We start from the raw sequence: 20,689 nt of genomic DNA on the forward strand, positions 1-20,689 counted from the left end.
ATTAGCATTTGAAGTTCAAATATTGACAAAAATTCATCAAAACTATGAATACTTGCAAATTATTTTGTAGGTATATTTCATAAAATTTTTTGTATAAGTAGCTAAGAGTTGAAAATTTAATACAAGGTTTTTCATAAGTTTAGCTTACAATTATTATAAAAGAACTTAAATGTTGTTGTATTCAGGCCATTAAAACATAAACCACCTTTTTCACCAACCACTAGAAATTATATCCTAGGCTGACAAATCATCTTCGTTCAGAATCGTTTTTCGTATACAATGATAACTATCATTGGATTCAAATTTAACACTCCTATAATATATAATAATGATCCATACGGCACCTAATGTACATCAGAGCGGTACTCACTAGCCCGCTTTTTTTTCTATTTAATTTCCAGTAAATTATAGCATTTGTGTATTCGGAATTTTCATGTATTATATATAGGTTGAAATTAAATTGATCACATATAAACGCTAGATCGTCATCTTTGAGGTAGTAACCCGATTTGCAATTAGGAATTCCGAGCATGTTTAGTATTTCTACCGTCTTTCTATATATGCCATGTTGTTTTAAGCATATACGTAGTGCATGTGCACTGTGCAGTGTGCACCACAGTCACCGTCTGCGGGTAAGTTTTCAGATTTTATAAATGAACCTGCAATTTGTTCGATTTCAGCCTTTAATTTATTGTTGATTATGTTATTGAAGTTTTTCCCTAACGTGAAGTCATTGGTTTGTGGGTCATTGTTCTGTAAGTATTTATTTTGTTTTTTGTCGTAATTCCCTGGTAATAGGCATATTAAAATTTTTATTTGTGAGTCTTGAAAAATAAATTTTATCATGGTAGAAATAATCTTCCAATCTTTTTTATCTTGTCTAGTGCAAATTTTTGGTAGTGCTTAAGTAGTAATATTATTTTCTATGCAAAATTCTCTAGTATTAATTAGTGTGTTAAAAATGTTAGAATACGCTGATAGCTGATTTATCGTAATACTTATTTTTTGTTATGAGGTATAGAATCCATTGTCTTCCGTTTTTCAAGTAAGCAATTTCGGTAGTCTTTTTCTGTTGGGCTATTAAATTTTTCACGTTATTGAATTTATTTCTAAATTGTAATGCGATTCCTTTTGACATGGTAAGGCATTGGCTTATGCAATGACCGATTGCGATATGATTAGGTAATGAAAAAATATGTACTATCTGTTCACTATAATCGCATAGGAAGTTGGTTCTATTATTATTGCTGAGTAGGAATTTTTGAAATTCATTTAGTGGGTTCAAACTACTTATTCTTACGATGTTTTCTATAATTTTTTCGTCTTTGTTGTATACTTCTTTATTTATTAATTTATTTGAATTTAATGATTTGTACCAATTTTCTACATATTGTATATAATTATTTTTTTCAGTTTGCTTATCTTTATTAAATTTTGAGGTGTCGGTATTAGTATTAATATTATTTGTTTCCCGAGTTAGATATTCCGATTTTTCATTTAACTCGGGTACTATTCGTTTTTTGAAAAATGGCAATCATTTGCATAGTGTCCTTTTTTGTTGCATTTGTAACATGTTGATCTCGAGTATTTTTCTCTACTGTTTTCCCTACTGTATTGTTTGGTATTTGAATTATTTCCACGATCTTTGCTTCTATTTTTAGACCTGTCGTATGAGTTTTTCCTCTCTCTTGAATAAGACCTATCCCTTTCTCTACTGTTCTCTCTGTATCCTTTATTATCGTATGTATCTCTGTATTTATTATTGTTATACCTATCAGGGTAAGGACTATTTTCTCTATAATTGTTCCAACCTTTATAATTTGATTTGCCTGAATATGGACTTTTATCTCTGTTGCTAGATCTATCTTCAAAATTTACTATCTTGTCATATTTTTTAAAATTACTCATTTCGGTGCATAATTTATCAATTTTATTCTTATAATAACTGTCTATTTCTTCTAATTTTGTATTTAGACGTTTAATTTCTTGATTACTGTCTCTAGTTTCGGTATTTAATTGCATAACTTGTTTGTTTAATATTGCCGTATATTCGTTAAGTCCTGAGGTTCTTGAATTAATTCTAAATTGCATTAGTTCGTATTTTTTCAAATTTTCTTTTAACTTTTTTAAATTACTGTTGTCGTGAAGCGAAATTGCGTGTAATACCTATAGGTTCTCTTATGCCTTTAAGTATATAAACACAAATATCTTCCTCTTTCATATCTTTGTCTACTTGATTACATAAGTATTCTATTTCTGTAACAAAACTAGAAGTTGACTCTAAATCGTTTTGTTTCCTATTTTCTAATTTGTCCTTTAAAATTATGGAGTATCCTATAGGTTGAAATTCGTTAATAAATTCACTTTTTAAATTTTCCCATGACCAGTTCCGTCCTTTGTTTTCCAAGTTTTGTAGAAATTTATTAGCTGTGTCTTTTAAAAATATTGATAAAAATTTTATTTTTTCATTGTCGTCCCAATTGTTTATTTGTGCTGCTTTTTCATATTGTAAAATAAATGTTTTAATGTCCCCGTGTCCGGAAAAGCTGTCTGGTTTAATTATTATTTTTTCCATTTTGTGTTTTGAATTTTTATTTGCTATATGTAGTTTTTCGGGTTTGTTTTCTATTACAGATTTCGAGTTACTAAAAAAGGTAGTATTTAAATTTGATTCTGTTTTATTTGCACTTTCAATATCTTCGTATATATATGTTCTCTTTTTGTTGTTTCGGTATGATCTAAGTTGATTAAGTTATTATATTTGTTATCAGGGCCTTGTTCTAAATTATTTTGATATAAATTATTACTAGTATTTAAACATTTATCTGCCTGAGTTATTAATTTATTTGCGTTATTTCCTAATATGTTAGATATTTTAGAAGGTCGTTAGCAGTTGTTTTAGGTTTATTATTAGCGCTATTACTTGTTTCCGGACGTGAACAGTGCCGCAACAATAGGGGACGCAAGGTATGCGTTGCATTCCCTAGCCAGGTTTTTATGTTTAAATGGGGGGCCCATCATCAAAAGAAAAAATTAAGTCCTCGATTATTAAAAAAGAAGATGAAAAATTTACAATATTCTATATTTCTATAATAAATTGTTATTATTTTACAATCAAATGCCAAATGATGTTAATATAAATTATAAATAAGTATCCGATAAAATTGAGACCACCGATAAGCTTGTTTACATTTACGATGGTAATTCACATTTGAAAATTAAAAATAGATTTATTTATAACTCTCAACATTGTACACACGCTAACACACGCATGGACATACAATCACATATCAGTATTCAGTAACCAGTATTCAGTATACCTGCTTGTATATGGCAGAACGCACTAAATAGTGAATTCGCTTATATTTATGGTTATAATTATTTTAAAAATATTTTAATTCTTTGCTGAGCGTTGAGCTTTGATTTTATTGTTTTACTATCGTTTTTACTACCTAACTTAAAAATTCTTTGAAAAATGATGAAATCCAAAGTACTTAGTGGTTCAGCTAAAAGGAAAAAAAAAGAAGAGGAAAAGCAAATTATTTTAAAAACTAATAAAAAAATTAAAAGTTTTTTTAAAGTGGATCAACATGAACAAAGTAAGTTTTATTTGAAATATTTCATTTTTGTAGTTAAATTATTTTTGAAAACTTTACAAATTGCTAAGTATACTCGTAACTTGACATATAGTATACCAATACAATTATACAATAAATTACTGTGTGTATTATTGTAGTCAGTAGCTACTAGTAGCATATCTAACTACCTAGGTATTAAAAAAAAATATATTTGATTACCAATATTTAAGTATTGTACAATACTATATTTTATATTATGTTAATTTATAAAAAAATGTGACGAAAATGTTTTTCAAACATTTATTTTAGATGAAAATGCTCATCTAGAACATAATGAGGTCGAATCAGTTATATTGAACACAGAATCAACTGCAATAAATGGTACTTAATAATTAATTTTATTATTATTGTATATATATTTTTTCCTAAATAGTTCAAATTTTTAACTAAACATTATAATATTATTATTTACATAAAAATTTTAATAAATAACAGTAAATAATAAATAATGTTTTCTAAAATGTATTTTAGATGAAAGTGCTCATCTAGAACATAATGAGGTCGAATCAGTTATATTGAACACAGAATCAACTGCAATAAATGGTACTTAATAATTAATTTTATTATTATTGTGTATATATTTTTTCCTAAATAGTTTACATTCTTTAACTAAACAAACATTAACAAACAAAGATTTACTTTTACTCAATTTTAAACATAATAGAAATTTCCTGAGTATTTTATGTAATAACTAAGAAATTCATTATATAACAAACCTAATTATTTTTATTTTACTGACTTATTACTTATATAACTTATTTATTATCTTTTATTTTAATCAGTTGTTTTTTGTTTTTTAGTGGAAAATATTACACTTGATTTGAATTCAGAATACCCTACTGATAGAGGCAAGTTCACTGACAACATAACTGATTTTAACTTAAAAAAACAAATTATTGCATATGGTCCATGTAAGCCAACAAACCAATATTTTTTGAAAAATGTCAGTTTGAAAGAATCAGGTCGTTCTTTTTCAATTGATTATTATCATTTGACTACTAAAACTGGAATGAAAATTCCAAGGCAATGGTTATGTTTTTCAGTTATAATGAATAAGGTATACTGTGAAACTTGTTGGCTCTTTGCTAACAGATTGAACGGAAATTTCAAGTATAATTGGATTCATGGTATATGTGACTGGCAAAATTTGAGTACAAAAATAATGAAACATGAAAAATCCCATCAACACTTAGAAGCTGTTCAAATACGATTACTCTGGGTTAAAAATGAAACAATCGAAAAAAATTTAGAGAAACAAATTTCGATTGAAGCTCAATTTTGGAAAGATGTTTTGACTAGATTAATAAAAATTATTTTATGTCTTACTGCTGGAAACTGTGCATTAAGAGGAAATGAAGGGAAAAAAAATACTGTTTCAGAAGGGAATTTTCTACGCACCGTTAAACTTCTTGCCGAATATGATCCTGTATTGAACAGATTACTTTACACTGAAGAAATGAAAATAAAATATCTTAGTTGGAAAATACAGAATGAGCTCATCGAACTATTGGCGTTTAATGTTAAAAAATTAATCTGTGACGAGATTCGAAATGCTCAATGCTTTACTATAATAATGGACTCTACTCAAGATATCACAAAAGTAGACCAGGTTAGTTTAATTATAAGATATGTTGTAGTTGATTATGATGAAAAATCTTTCAAAATAATGGAATCTTTTTTGGGATTTTATCCATTAATTAATCATGGAGCTGAAGATCATGTTAATTTAATTTATGAAATATTGAACAATTGTAACTTGGACATAAAAAGATGTAGAGGTCAAGGGTATGATGGGGCATCAGTTATGAGTGGTGCATATACTGGTGTCCAAAAAAGGATTTCAGATGTTGTACCAAGTGCTTCCTACATTCATTGCACAGCTCATAACCTCAATTTGGTTATTTCTGATATTGCTAAAAGCTCTCAAAAAGTAGCTTTATTCTTTGATGTTGTACAAGATATATTTCTGTTTTTTAGCAAGAGTGCACCTAGATGGACATCATTGGCTTTTGGCGAAAAGATTGCAGATCAAATAAGAAATAAAGTATTAAAAAAAGTGTGTGCCACTCGATGGGAAGCAAGACACAGCGCTGTGTATTCCCTTAAATTTAATTTTATAAACGTTTTAAAATCTTTAACTAATATATTATTAACAAGTGATAAAACTGATGAAAAAAATAGAGCTAAATCACTGAAAAAAAAAATGGAATCATTTGAATTTGTTATGTTAATGACCATTTGGGAAAATATTTTAAAACCTTTATCGGTTGTATCAAAGGTACTACAATCACCACAAACCAATCTTCACAAGGCATGTGACTTATTGCAAGGAACAATTTTATCAATTGAAAAAATGAGAGGAGATTATGATGAACTCGTTGCATCAGCAACTGGATTATGTCATAAATGGGGTATATCTATTACAAAACCTACAACCCGTAAAATATATTCAAAACAATACTTTGGAGAAATTCAAGGAGATAGACGATTTGATGTGCCCGAAGAAAAATTTCGTGTAGCAATTTTTTATCCTCTCATTGATACAGCTTTATTTCAGTTGCGAGATCGATTTAAAGGACTTCATTCTGTTTCAAGAAATTTTGAATTTTTACTTCCACAAAATATAGTTGCCATGAAAGAGTCAGAAATAGTTAAATCTTGTTATGATTTCATATCATTTTACAATAATGATGTCACAACAGATTTGATAAGACAACTAATTTCATTAAAAGAATTTATTATAAATACAAAAATTCAAACTATTCAAGAATTGACATATTTTGTAATTGAAAATGATCTTTCATCACTGTACAGTGAAATTCTGACTGCTTCTATTATATACTTAAGTCTTCCAGTTACCGTCGCTACAGCCGAAAGGTCATTTTCAAAATTAAAATTATTGAAAAACTATCTTCGGAATTCAATTTCACAAGACAGATTAACTGGCATCAGTATACTTAACATAGAAAAATCAAAAACTAAAGAACTTGATCTTGACAAATTGATAAATGACTTTGCTAACATTAAATCTAGAAAGAAAAACTTTTTAAAATAAAATCACTGTTAAATTTGAATGTAATATTGTTTAATAAATTAATTGCTTTTTATTAATTTCACTACTTGAATGCTAATAACTGATGTATTATTAAAGTTGTGTTTAAGAATATGATAAACTTAATATAACTAACATGAATTGAAAAATTTTAAAAATTGGTAGCTATGTATTTTGTCTTGTATTAGGGGTAGGTATATCAAAGGTTAGTTGCAACACTAACTTTTTTTTATTATACTGTAATACGAGTATAAGGGGTGGGGCATAACATTTTTCGCATTAGGGCCCCACAAAACCTAATTGCGGCACTGGACGTGAATCACTTAAATTGCTTGTATAAGTAATTCCTTAATATCAATTCTATCTGTTATTGAATTTTTTTGAACTTGGTGTTTTTGTGGATCGCTTAAGGTTTCTTCTATGTCGTCTAATTCTAATATCCCCTTATAATATTTAGATAATCTAGCCCTTAGGTTATCTACGGTTCCTACACTTTTTAATTGTTTAGATTTGCATGCTTCAATAAGATTTGGTTTCTTTTGTAAATAGATATCTGTTAATTTTGTAATTTTTTCCCCAAAAGCTATAAGATGTTCGTCATTCATATCATAATAAAATTAGTTTACTTAACTTATACTTAAAACTAACTTTTTAATTTAATTTAAATTTAAATTTTAATTTTTGCGGTCATCTATTATGAAAAAAAAAATCCTGTACAAAAAAAAAAAATCCTAGTCTACAATCCTAATATTAATATCTATGTATATTACAAATCGCTGCTCACCTTGACGTATACGTCGTATTGACTGTAGACGATTCGCAAAATTGTACTCACGTGGCACAAGCGTTGTCTTGTCGGCAAGACAAAAATCGAGCGTGTATTTGTTACCCACACGGTATACAAACACACAAAATCGCGTTCTGGGTTTCTACCGAAACGTACACAATTGTCGTACTTCACTTGTACCAAAAAAAATTAGGTGTGAATCCAGACCACACGTAAAATTTTTGTACTTCTCGTACATATACACTTCGAAAAAATAAACGTGCCAAGGTTGAGGTACCAGGGCAAACGCACAAAAAAAAAAAAATGTCTCCGACCGTGGATAAAAACCCCGTTGGGCGCAACTTTGTGGTATACCCGTATTTCAGTATACACGGTATAACCAACTAAGTACGTCTTACCCTAGTATTCGCTAGTTAATGACACTCTCTAAAATAAATTAGAATGGCACTGTTAACTAGTAAGGTACGATGGTGTGCGCTTGTCGATTTCACACGTACGATCGTCGTACCTACACTCTCGCCGACTCACTCAGCGACAGCGGGATTCCCCCTGCCCGTGTGTACGGCGGTCTTATATACGAAATTTTCTTGTTGCCTTAGCACATTTTGCTTCACCTTCCTTTCCCGTATTTTATTTAAAAATATTCTTTTATACATATTAAGTAATAATTTTGGACGACTGTCTACAATATACGACACTTACGAAGGGTTTTTATCGTGATTAGTATTATATACCATCATACTATTATTTTATTACAACACTATACTTATATTTAAGCACTTTAAAGTTATAATATTTTTCGTAACCACGGATAATTTAATTTATTTATAATTCATTATTATTTACTAATAAGAGTTTATTCATTATAAATAAAGAATTTATTTTATAGAATAATGATATATTATTATTAATTGGTACTTAATTAAAAGATTATAATTCGATTTTTTATTATTATTATTAACTAAACATTATAATATATATGTTATATTGTTTTTACATATAAATAATTTGTACGTATACAATTTTCAGATTAAAATGAATTGTCCAGCGAGGCGTTACTATTTTTACTTATAAATTATAAATTAATAAATTGATTTTGCTTATATTCTTGGTTTTTTTTTTAAATTGTATCAATAAGTCGCCCCCCCCTTGAAAATAGGGCCAGAGACGCCCTTGGGGGAAACGATAGTGACTTAATCGATTTAAATCAAACTTTTCGTACTACTGAATTACCAGAAGAAATCGAAATGGCATCATAATCCAATTATCTAATTATCTATTATTAAATATAATATATTAATATACAGTATTCTAAATCTAAACAACTAATATCAGCTCAGGGTAACAGGAATGATGTAATTAAATAATAGTGTAATATGCCGGATTACTACAGATTCGTGAATAGTGTGAGCACTCAATTGTAGCTCTCGCACAGGTTTATCAATTTTGAGAAATGAAAATTACAAATTTACAGAACATTTTGTTTTTATCACTGAAAATTCTTATAGGTTCATATGATTATACGTACATTATTATTCCCAGCTCGAATTTCCTCAATAGATCTGTTTTCGTTATTTTCATTATTTCCCCCTTCTAATCTTTTTTTATCTTTTAGCTTTCGACATTCGCTAATATCATGATTCGGTTTTTTACAGTACTTGCAAAATTTGCTAGAATATTCTCGTTTTATCTCAGTACTTGTACTTTGACCGCTGTTTGGATTCCTAAAATTAGGTATTTATTTTCGCTCGTCCTACATTCGTTTGCGTAATGACCTAATCGTTCACAACGGTGGCATTTTATCGAACTTTTATCTTTTATACTCTTTTTATCAAATTTATTTTTATTATTTTGGGACTTATTATACCCGTGTGCACTTCTAAAATACTCGGTCGATTTCTCTTCCTCCATTGCGTGTAAAACCGCCTCCTCAAATATTTTAATGTTACGCGCTTTTAATATTATACCGATGGATTGCGATATGCCTGTTATGAATACGCTTAGTGCGTGCGTTAGTAATTCCTCCCAGGTATTGATTTCTTTATATCGGACCACCTCAAAAGCGTTACCCTTTAATTGAGCTATTATCGGAAATATTTTTAAAAATGAATTCGCATTTAGTTTCAAAAGACGCTAAATCTGATTCTGATCATCCCGAGAAAGAAGGTACTAACTTGAGTGCCCCCTCAAAATCTAACGTTTCTGTGTTTACCACTTTGATTTTTAGTGTTTCTGGGTTATAAGCTACAACTTGCCAATTTGTATTTATACTTTTAGACCTACAAAATATTATTCAAATGACTTACATAAATTGCATGTTTTTGAAAACTGTTTTGCTCTTGGAAATGATATAGAAATTCCGCCCTTCCTGAACTGCCCTGGGCAGTGGCGTATTTTCAATATTTTTGTGGCGGGGAGGTCTTAATATTAAGTGTAAGTTTATAACATTATAATAAAATACATACGAGTTTTAAGTTAATAATTATATTATTTATATTATATTATATTTCACTATTATTATGAATTTATAAATATCAATTAATAGTTTTTATAATAAAAAAGGTAGACGTCTTTTTTTTTCGCCAGTTCTTCAATAAGTTCTTCAGGTTTTATTGAGTAATTTTTATTTATTGATAGCACAGCTAAACCGTTCAATCTTCCCTATAAACAAAAAAATAAACAAAGTATTTTATTTATTGTAAATTAAAAGAAGTTTTAAGTTTATAATAATAGTTTACCTCTGACATGGAATTCCTTAGATATGTTTTTATTCGTTTTAAGTTTGAAAATGATCTTTCATTTGTTGCAGAGGATACAGGAAGCGTGACTAAAATTTGGAGAAGTTTAAATATATTCGGATAAATTGACCGGTCACACATAGTCATAGCCTCTAAAGCATTATTAAAATTTTCCGTTGTTTGCATGAGTTTTCTCTGCCATAATTTGTACTCTGCTTCAATAATTTCATTTTGAGTCCCATAATTCTGTAAATCTTCAATGTATTTATTTGAAAGAATTATAATATCTTCAATGGAACCATTTTCCCTAAACAGAGAATCGAAACTTGATAAAATCGATCGATGAACAGTGAACCTTTCTTCTAACTCTGTAATAAATTTGTCAAGATAAGGAATTAAAATTGATGCTCGATAATATTGTTCCGGAGTATTTAATGGTATATTGCTTCTATTAGTTTGTTTTTTTGTTAATCTCGGAATTTTAATTTAAATATCGAATTTTTTGGCTACTACTTTTACTTCTTCAAATATTTTTTTAAAAACATCATCGGCGTGTGTTCGAAGTTCTTGTAATTCTTTTTTTGTATCATTTGCTAAATGTACAGCCAATTTAAGATCGATATTTGATTTTTGTAGGAACTTTGAAAGTGGTAAACCTATACTAAAACCTTTGTTCAATACGAATAATGATATCACAAACTCTATATCTAAAATAGAACTTCTAAGACGCCTTGCTTTATTCGAAGTATCATTATCGTCCCATTCTGAAATTGTATCCAATGCTTCAATGACATACTCATAAAGTTCCATAAAATCGTTTATTGCGTAAAATCGTTCTATCCATCTAGTTTCGCAATTTCTTTTCAATGATTTTTTAGTGGACATTTCTGATAAATTTTCAATATGAAATCGAAGAATTGATTTTCTTTTCGGAAAAATAAAGAAATCGCGAACTTTCCCCAAAGTTGCTAAACAATCTCTTATTTGTGTCGCGCTACATGATTTAGATACTACCAGGTTTAACACATGTGCTGAACAGTGTACATAAATTGCTAATGGGTGTATGTCTTTAATATGTGCTTGAACGCCATTTAATTTACCCGACATAGAGGCTAACCCATCATACCCCTGACCACGTAAATATGTCGTATCTATGCCAAATTGTTGCAGATTATCAATTATTAATTTTGCCAATCCCTCCCTTTCCTGTCATGTCAACAGCAGGAACGAATTGCAAAAAATCTTCATGAAGTTCAAGGGTGTTTAATTCGACATATCTGACACACAAAGATACCTGTTCTATACTCGACACATCGGCCGTTTCGTCAGCGAGAACAGAAAAACATTTTGCTTCGTTTACTCTTGAAATTATTTTATTTAATAATACTTTGTTACAGGAATCGATTATTTCGTTATTATTATTATTATTATTATTTATTATTTTTATTATTTTTTGACTAGCAGAACTTGTACACTTAATGGTACCAGAACTTTCAAGATATGATCTCATATCTCTATCACCTTGGGCCCTATATCGAAGAATTGACCTAAAATTACTGTCATTACTTTGTTTGTCATCTGAGAATGTTTTGAAAATGTTTCCAGTCACGATGACCTCTTAGTGCCATATTTTGCCGACCACACAAAATAATTGCCTCAATATCAAGAATGATATTTTTACGATTTTCTATTATTTATTTTTTCCTTCCAATATCTGCGGAACTTAAAAATAATTTAAAGCAAGTTTCCTCTCTAATCACTGAGATTAAGGCAGAAAACTCAAAAAAAAAAAAAGATGAATTGGAAGATCTTAAGGGAAAATGGTTATTCTTGATATTACTACTTCCTCGATTCAGTCGCATGAAGTTGTTTCACAAGTTATGCATGAGCAATTTGAACGTGAGCATTGCTCGACAAACCTGATTGCGTATGGCATTGTAGAATCTTCTTCTTCGTCAATCCCCGAGAGTGTTACTCATGACAAGTCAAAATTTAAAGAAATTCTCGGATCTTTAGGGGCTTCAATAACATCTTCTTCCAAGTTTATTACTTGGTAAAAATCGTACTGATTCTGCTCGCCCTCTAAAAATAATCTTCGACACTAAAGAGTTGGCCTTGTGCCTGTTCAGCGAATATATAAAGGCTAAACGTTCTGGCACGCTTTTCCCTCAAAGATTTAAATTAACAAAAGACAAAACCGCCTTGGAACGGAGACTTTTGCGCTCTTGTCATGAGAGCTTTGATAGCAAGACAAAAACGGTGAGGTTGGACTGAGAATTCTATTTCACAACGGGCTTCCAAAGGTTGGCTTCAACGCTTCAAAAAACTTAGATATCCAACATCAGTCAGCATCCAAGTAAAACCAAAAACTCCTGTCTACCAAGGCCCACTAACTGGTTTCTATCAAAACTGCCGCAGGATCAGGTCTAAACTTACTAACTTTAAATGTAATGTGTCTGCTATTAATTATGGTTTTATTGTTCTTACCAAAACTAGGTTAAATGGTTGTATTTCTGATTGTGAATTAGGCTTTGTTAATTTTATTATTTATAGATGTGACAGAAGTAACTTTACTAATACTTCTCTAAAGGGTGGTGGTATTCTCATTGGCGTACGTAAAGACTTAACTTCATATCCAATTTCTATTTTAGAATCAAATGTTGAACAACTTTTTGTGCGTATCTCTACTGGTTCATTGAAAATTATTGTTAGTGGAGTTTATATTCCTCCTTCTTCTTCTCCATTCATCTACGAGTCACACATTAAATCCGTTGAATCAATTATCCGTCAATTCCCGAATCATATTTATATTTTTTTGTGGTGACTACAACTTGCCGGTGATCATTTGGGAAAATGAAGTGAATGGGTTAGTTTACTCTTATTCAACGCCAGTAAGTGCTCACTGTATTCCAGAAACTTTTGCATCTCACTCTTTTTTCCAGAGTAATAATATTATTAACAAAACCAGTTCTCTCCTAAATTTAGTTTTTAGTAACATATTTTCTTTGGTAGTTGAGAAGTCTGATGAACCGATTGTACCTATTGATTTGTATCACCCAGCATTATATCTCTTTGTTCCTTTTAACACACCTATAACCTACTGTGAACGTGATCACTCATTTTTTAACTTTCGTAAAGCTAACTACACTAATATCAGATCTTTTATTGCATCATTTGATTGGCTTCTACAATTATACCTCTCGGTCTTGACTCCGTGGTACACGCCTTTTACGATGCATTGCATAAATCAGTCATTCAATTTGTACCTAATTGCCACTTTAAAACCTCCTCTTTCCCACAATGGTATACAAATGGTCTAAGAAAAACTTTATCACTCAAGAAATTAGCACATAAAAAGTTTACATTACTAACATAAGCAGTGGCGGTTCTGGCATAAAATTTTTGAGGAGGCAACAATTTTGCACCCTTCTAAACATTTATTTTATTTAAAAACAGTAGGTAGGTATTCTTTCTTTAAAAACCTGTTAGAGGACTGTTTCCTTTTTATTATTTCTCATACTTAAAATTATTTACTGGTATATAATGTATAATAATATACAATATACTATATATCTTTAATTTGAATAAAACTTAGACACATACACCTATAAAGAGTTCTTCTAGTTTTGAGTTACTACTTTAGTAGTTCTAGTATACAATTATCAATTATTATTGATAATAAGTAATAACTTATTTAGTGATAACGTACAATAATCAGTGATAGGGATTAACTCTTATATCATAAACAATCTAGTTGTACAGTGTACACATGCTTAATACCTAAACTCTATTTGTTCCCAAAGAATGATTAGTAATTAGCCGCCGAGGCGCAGTGACGTTTTCAAACGGAGGCAACGGTAATGTGCAGTCTCCACAGAGAATCACGCATGCGCTACTTGCATATTTTATACGCGTCTGTGTGTGTAAATTAGTGTACACATGTAACGTATCGATAACGTCAGCGGCGGTTGCCTCCTGAGAAAGTGGGAGGCCGCCGCACGCCGTCGACTTGCCGGGATGTATGGAGGGGCAGCCGTAGTATATTGTACATAGTAATTTACAGTATATTATTATTTATTAGTATATTCTATAAACAATATTAATAATATAGGTATTCCCTTGTCGCGCACGGTCACTGGGCAGTCTTTTATATATAGGCACCACGGTCTTATTTAAAGACTGTGACTGGGCACGGACTCTCCATAGTTCCTTCAATACATAATTTAAATATATATTTTATTCATTTCCCTTTTATAATAGTGTATATATTTGAAAATATAAGAAAAGAATGTTTTATAATTTAAATAATATTAACCATATATTTCTCTTATTCTTGCCTCCCCAGGAAAACCGCCACTGAACATAAGTAACGTTATCAACAGAAAGTTCAGAATATAGTAAATTGACTGAGTCTAGGTTTATTTAAAGTATTTTTAACATATTATTTAATAGTTTGATACTATAATAATATATCAATAATATTGTTGGTATTCAATGTAGCATGTTCCGTTTCGTTTCATTTAGTTATATGTTATCGTTTTCATGTGTACCTACGTAACGGTGCGTTCCAAAGTTGCAGCCTTCGTCGGCTGACGCTTATCAGGCGTTAGTGTGCGACCGGCCAGCTGTGGAATCATTATCAATGTTTTCTTATTATTCGGTTATGTTCAAAACTTTAAGTTTTTCATTTAGTCATGCTTTCAGTGTCACAAAGTTTCTAGTTTTTCCATTGTTTATTTTTTAGTGTGGTGACACTGAAATACCGTTCTTTTGAGTTTTTTCGTTTTCTCTCGTCCGTTACATGTAAATTCATTCACTTCACTTTTGTCCGCTGTCCACTGTCCAGCCAGCCTTACCATACTGTTTTTTTGTTCCTGCTGCAGCTGTCAAACCACGTTTTTCTTGTGCTTGTGATTTCTTCTGTCTGATAAATATCGTTCGCGCTCTTATTGCCAATCATTTAATTGTTTTTCCCCTAGTTTAGGGCGGTCATTGACTACCAGCAGAAGACTGTGTTTTTCGTGGTTTGTTGAGTTGTGTGTCCGCTGTAGCAGTGTGTATTGTGATTGTTCTTCATGTTAAGGTTAGCGGCGTTCTTGAGTGTGTGCGGGATCAATCCTGTACTTTTTATTGTATTTAAATTGATTATTATACGGATCCCGGCACCTCAAGAAGTCATAACCACAAGGGTATGTGGTGCACCAGCTATTATTAAATTGTCATCTGACCGACGGGTCACTTATTATTATTATTATTTGATATATTATTTTTGTATAATTTAATATTGTTCAACTTGACTGATGTTAACTACTCTGTGATATAATATATTGTTAACTATAAATTTATAAATTTATTGGACCAAGTGGTCAAGTAATATATTATACAATTTCTAAGTCACTTTAATTACAACAATTGCCTTTTTATTATTATTGTTCATGGGACGGTAGTGCTATAAGTTGCCTATCCTCCCGGCCGCTAAGGCCCATTAGTTTGTTATTATTAAAGCCGAAGACGAGCCAACAAATATTATATTATATTATATTATATATTAGAAACGAAACTTAATGTATAATAGTCTCGCTATCGGTTGTCGGTGTGCTGTTTCTTATCGGTGTTACTTATGCACAGAAAGGAGTTTCTAGTGAGACTCTTCAATTATTATTATTATATTATATATATGGCTGAAATAAAACTGTTATCAATCATTGCTATTAGTAATAATTAACGACTATTTTCATTATAAATAATTATTTGTTTGTGTTAATAACAATTTTATTAATATTTTAGGCCATTAATAAAAAATGGATCTTAAAAAATTAATTGTATGCTCAGCCGTGGAGACGGTAACGAAAGAAATTACGAAACGCACATTCGTATGTATAATAATTTAAAAATTTATAAATAATATATTATTTATAATGATAATTTATTTATTATTAGGATAAAATTTTGGAAATATTAGATGAGAAGCTGTCGCCGCCGCCGTCGCCGCCGCCGTCGCCGCCGCTGTCGCCGCCGCCGTCGCCGCCGCAAACTTGTGAGGAAGAACTTATTGAATTTTTCAAAATTTTTAACACTTAGATAGTTTTTCAAAAGAAATTTGGCATTTGCTTAAATCATTAGAATTCGCTTTCGCGCATCAACGCATCCGTCCAAAAACGGATATTCGACCGGTATTTGATTCAACGAAGTTGTTACCACGTGCAATCCTTTTACTGTAGTAGATAAGTCCAACATTTTCCAAGCCAATCCGTATGATATAAATGAATGACATTTTTTGAATACCATAGTATAGCCTGCTGTAATGTGATTGGGTCTAGGTAATACAGCATTTTCAGGACTGGGATTTCCCGTATCGCTGTCAGAAGCAGTGGCGCTAGCAGTACCAGGTAAAACCATATTGGATTTCTTGCTAAAGGAAGCACCCGCTGGGGAATCAGCAGCCCTCTTGGACGACGATGTAGGAGTTTCCATATTATTACCGCTAGTTGAAAAATTATTATCGAAGTTATCGACGTGCTGGTGATCAGTACGCAATTGTCCGTTTGAGTCAGTGTTATTTGTTGATTTTGTTGTGGTATCAGGTGGTTCTTCATTACCCTTGGACTCTGCTCCTTGTGCGGCGTTGTCCTTTTGTTCTACGAAAAAATGTGTTAGATTATATTGGATAAATGTATAATGGAGTATAACGCATGCTTACCCGGTTCTACACGACCGCACTGTGGATATATTGCACTATTACTGCCGGTTATGGCTTCGTGTGTACGTTCTGCAATGGTTTTGAGTCCGAGGCCAACAATGGTGGCAACGTTACCATAGTATTTATCGGTAGTGTTCATTGCTGCCAATATTGATTTTTTATCCGCCTCCCATACCTGATCTTTTGTCGGGTTGGTCATATTGTTATAATCGACATCGTGTTGGAACGTGACTTTATCCATTTCTGTCCTAGGCAACGAACATCCGATAAACTTATTGTTCGCGTCATATAACTTATTACCCGGTCCTGTATATGAACTCACGACGACGACATACGCGGGTCCCCTCCTCTCTGCACCATTACATTTGCCGCAGTGTACAGCGGCCGCCCCTTTGGGGCTATTCGGCCGAGGCTTAGTACGTAAATGCGGCAAATGTAATGGTGCAGAGAGGAGGGGACCCGCGTATGTCGTCGTCGTCGTCGTCGAAATTATAGAATAATTTGAGCAAGCACCCAGTTCTTTTCCTCGCGCGATGACGTCATAATTGGGCAGCCATGGAAGGTGATAATAAAATAATAAACATGTGATGCGAACAATCAGTCTGTGGTTCGCAATGGCATCGGCCGGTTTAACTATGTGCACTGGTCTGTTGGGCCAGGCACCCGTGGTTGGAAGCAAAAATGCAGAAACCTATGAAAAAATTCATAATCAAGAGGCAGCATGTGATAATGGTGGTATCACGTGGTTTGGAAGTTCATATACAGGACCGGGTAATAAGTTATATGACGCGAACAATAAGTTTATCGGATGTTCGTTGCCTAGGACAGAAATGGATAAAGTCACGTTCCAACACGATGTCGATTATAACAATATGACCAACCCGACAAAAGATCAGGTATGGGAGGCGGATAAAAAATCAATATTGGCAGCAATGAACACTACCGATAAATACTATGGTAACGTTGCCACCATTGTTGGCCTCGGACTCAAAACCATTGCAGAACGTACACACGAAGCCATAACCGGCAGTAATAGTGCAATATATCCACAGTGCGGTCGTGTAGAACCGGGTAAGCATGCGTTATACTCCATTATACATTTATCCAATATAATCTAACACATTTTTTCGTAGAACAAAAGGACAACGCCGCACAAGGAGCAGAGTCCAAGGGTAATGAAGAACCACCTGATACCACAACAAAATCAACAAATAACACTGACTCAAACGGACAATTGCGTACTGATCACCAGCACGTCGATAACTTCGATAATAATTTTTCAACTAGCGGTAATAATATGGAAACTCCTACATCGTCGTCCAAGAGGGCTGCTGATTCCCCAGCGGGTGCTTCCTTTAGCAAGAAATCCAATATGGTTTTACCTGGTACTGCTAGCGCCACTGCTTCTGACAGCGATACGGGAAATCCCAGTCCTGAAAATGCTGTATTACCTAGACCCAATCACATTACAGCAGGCTATACTATGGTATTCAAAAAATGTCATTCATTTATATCATACGGATTGGCTTGGAAAATGTTGGACTTATCTACTACAGTAAAAGGATTGCACGTGGTAACAACTTCGTTGAATCAAATACCGGTCGAATATCCGTTTTTGGACGGATGCGTTGATGCGCGAAAGCGAATTCTAATGATTTAAGCAAATGCCAAATTTCTTTTGAAAAACTATCTAAGTGTTATGATCAATAAACTAATAACCGTAATTATTAATTTATCGTTTTTGATAATAACACTCTGCTAATTTTTCAAAAGAAATTTGCCATTTGCTTATATCGTTAGAATTTGCTTTCGCGCATTCAACAAATTTTTTAAGCTCTTTAATTTTTTCCAAAACTACCCCATTTTTTAGAAATTAATTTGAAAACATTTGAAAACAAGTTTTCAGAATTTGAAAACTTTTATTTTAGCAACAAATTTTTTTTTTGATTTGGGGGGGCGAAAATCACGCAGCCCCCCATGTTGTCCAATCAACTCCAAACCTACGTCATTTTTTTGAAAATAATTTGAAAACATTTGAAAACAAGTTTTCAGAATTTGAAAACTTTTATTTTAGCAACAAATTTTTTTTTTGATTTGGGGGGGCGAAAATCACGCAGCCCCCCCATGTTGTCCAATCAACTCCAAACCTACGTCATTTTTTTGAAAATAATTCGAAAACATTTGAAAACAAGTTTTCAGAATTTGAAAACTTTTATTTTAGCTATAAAAATTTTTTTTATTTGAGGGGGGGAATTCACGCAGCCCCCAGCGTCTATGAAGTTAACCCTCTCACCCATCTTAATATGGTCCGTATGGCACATTTAAAAAATATATCGCACACCCCCCTCCTCCCAAACAGAATTAATCATTTTTTTTTAGTCATTTTTATTATTTTTTTTTGATTGCTTTTATAATTTATTAGATATTTTTATTAAGTATTTTTTTATTATTATTTATATAATGAAACATCAACTACTATAAATTCTATTTACTAATTATCTTCATTAGTTTATTTTACTTTACCAATTTCGCCGTAAGAACCTTTTTTAGATAAAATAAATAAATACATAGCTTAATATCTGAAAAGATACTGTTTAATATGAATGAAAATAAAAAATTAAAAAAATACTTTTTAAGTCTTACTTCCTAAATAATACTTACGTAATACTCATTAAATACAATATAAAATAATTAAAGAAAATTGAAAACAGATTCTATAAAATGTGAATTAAAAATAAAACATATTGATATATTATTACTGCTTTGTGTACAAAACTAAATGTGGCTTGATTTTAGTATAATATTATATCAAAAATATTATAATCATTTATATACATAATACAACACAATAAACATCTTGCATTATAATCCTTAAATAGAACATTAATCAAAACTAAAAACCTTATTATTGTATTTTTCTTGGGTTTTTCTAATTTGTACATCACGGCGTCTCGCGTCGTCTATATTATTATAATATGATATTATCGATTGGTTTTATGACAATGCGATTATTGGCTGCGCTCTAAAATACTATGCTTAAAAATAATTTATTTACTATTATTAAATTAAAACCAAAGTGATTTTGTTCTCATTTGTAATCTAATGCAGTTACATGCTCACGTAGTTCTGGGTTTAATTTATATTGTCTTCGTGTTTTAAATTTTTGATAGCTCGTGTGAAGTAGTTTTTTTTAATCACATCGTGCCATCGACGCATCGTAGTTAAAATGGTAAGTTAAGCATTTTTTTGAACTATTATAAATTTATAATTATATCATTAAAATTAATTTATTATAAGATTCAAATGATCTCTTCAAATCAATTTTATATTATTATTAGTTGAGTTATATTTATTGGAATGCCAAATTCACCAAAGTCTATTAATGGTCCTCATTTTTCAACACAATTATTAATAGTTTTAAAAGGATTAATGAATGTATTGTCGTATTGATTCTATAATAATGTGTTTTTTTTTTGTGTCAATGTACACCAAAACTCAGTGTCGGTCTGACTTATAAATGGGCCCCCGGCATAGTAATTTACAATTAACAATTTTAGAAAAAACAAATAAAGGTTTTTACAATTATAATATTTATACACATATAACACAAAGGTAATTATCACAAATTAAATTTTCCGTGTACATTTGATACAAAACTAAAATTTTCTATTTTTCTGTTATTTTTTTTTTTTTTTTTGAAATATCGATAAAAAAAAATTGTATGCTAAAAAAACCTGAAAATTTACTATTAAGTTTCTTATAAGTTGTTCTCAT

General features: G+C 31.1%; 4 protein-coding genes and 1 pseudogene across 4 annotated transcripts; 2 read left to right on the top strand and 3 right to left on the bottom strand.

Moving 5' to 3' along the window:
• Positions 1-1,509: 1,509 nt before the first annotated feature.
• Positions 1,510-2,022, bottom strand: LOC126553746 (TBC1 domain family member 5 homolog A). Its single transcript, XM_050208866.1, has one exon. It carries the CDS (start codon positions 2,020-2,022, stop codon positions 1,510-1,512), a length of 513 nt encoding a protein of 170 aa, XP_050064823.1.
• A 1,568-nt stretch (positions 2,023-3,590) lies between these two features.
• On the top strand, positions 3,591-5,825 carry LOC126553747 (zinc finger MYM-type protein 1-like). The gene is made up of 6 exons (XM_050208867.1): positions 3,591-3,599; positions 3,737-3,770; positions 3,888-3,959; positions 4,110-4,181; positions 4,439-5,694; positions 5,820-5,825. Exons 1-6 carry the CDS (start codon positions 3,591-3,593, stop codon positions 5,823-5,825), a joined length of 1,449 nt encoding a protein of 482 aa, XP_050064824.1.
• LOC126553766 (zinc finger MYM-type protein 1-like) lies at positions 5,662-6,693 on the top strand. The gene has a single exon (XM_050208883.1). The coding sequence runs from the start codon at positions 5,842-5,844 to the stop codon at positions 6,691-6,693; it is 852 nt and encodes a 283-aa protein (XP_050064840.1). The 5' UTR covers positions 5,662-5,841.
• Positions 6,694-10,025: 3,332 nt separating this feature from the next.
• On the bottom strand, positions 10,026-11,100 carry LOC126553748 (52 kDa repressor of the inhibitor of the protein kinase-like; annotated as a pseudogene).
• A 5,226-nt stretch (positions 11,101-16,326) lies between these two features.
• Positions 16,327-17,228, bottom strand: LOC126553749 (uncharacterized). Its single transcript, XM_050208868.1, has 2 exons — positions 16,916-17,228; positions 16,327-16,853 (listed from the first exon to the last, which is right to left on the bottom strand). Exons 1-2 carry the CDS (start codon positions 17,154-17,156, stop codon positions 16,327-16,329), a joined length of 768 nt encoding a protein of 255 aa, XP_050064825.1. The 5' UTR covers positions 17,157-17,228.
• Between the last annotated feature and the right edge of the window lie 3,461 nt (positions 17,229-20,689).

This window comes from Aphis gossypii, unplaced genomic scaffold (genome assembly GCF_020184175.1).
Source record: "Aphis gossypii isolate Hap1 unplaced genomic scaffold, ASM2018417v2 Contig00322, whole genome shotgun sequence".
In the NCBI taxonomy this organism is placed as follows: Eukaryota; Metazoa; Arthropoda; class Insecta; order Hemiptera; family Aphididae; genus Aphis; species Aphis gossypii.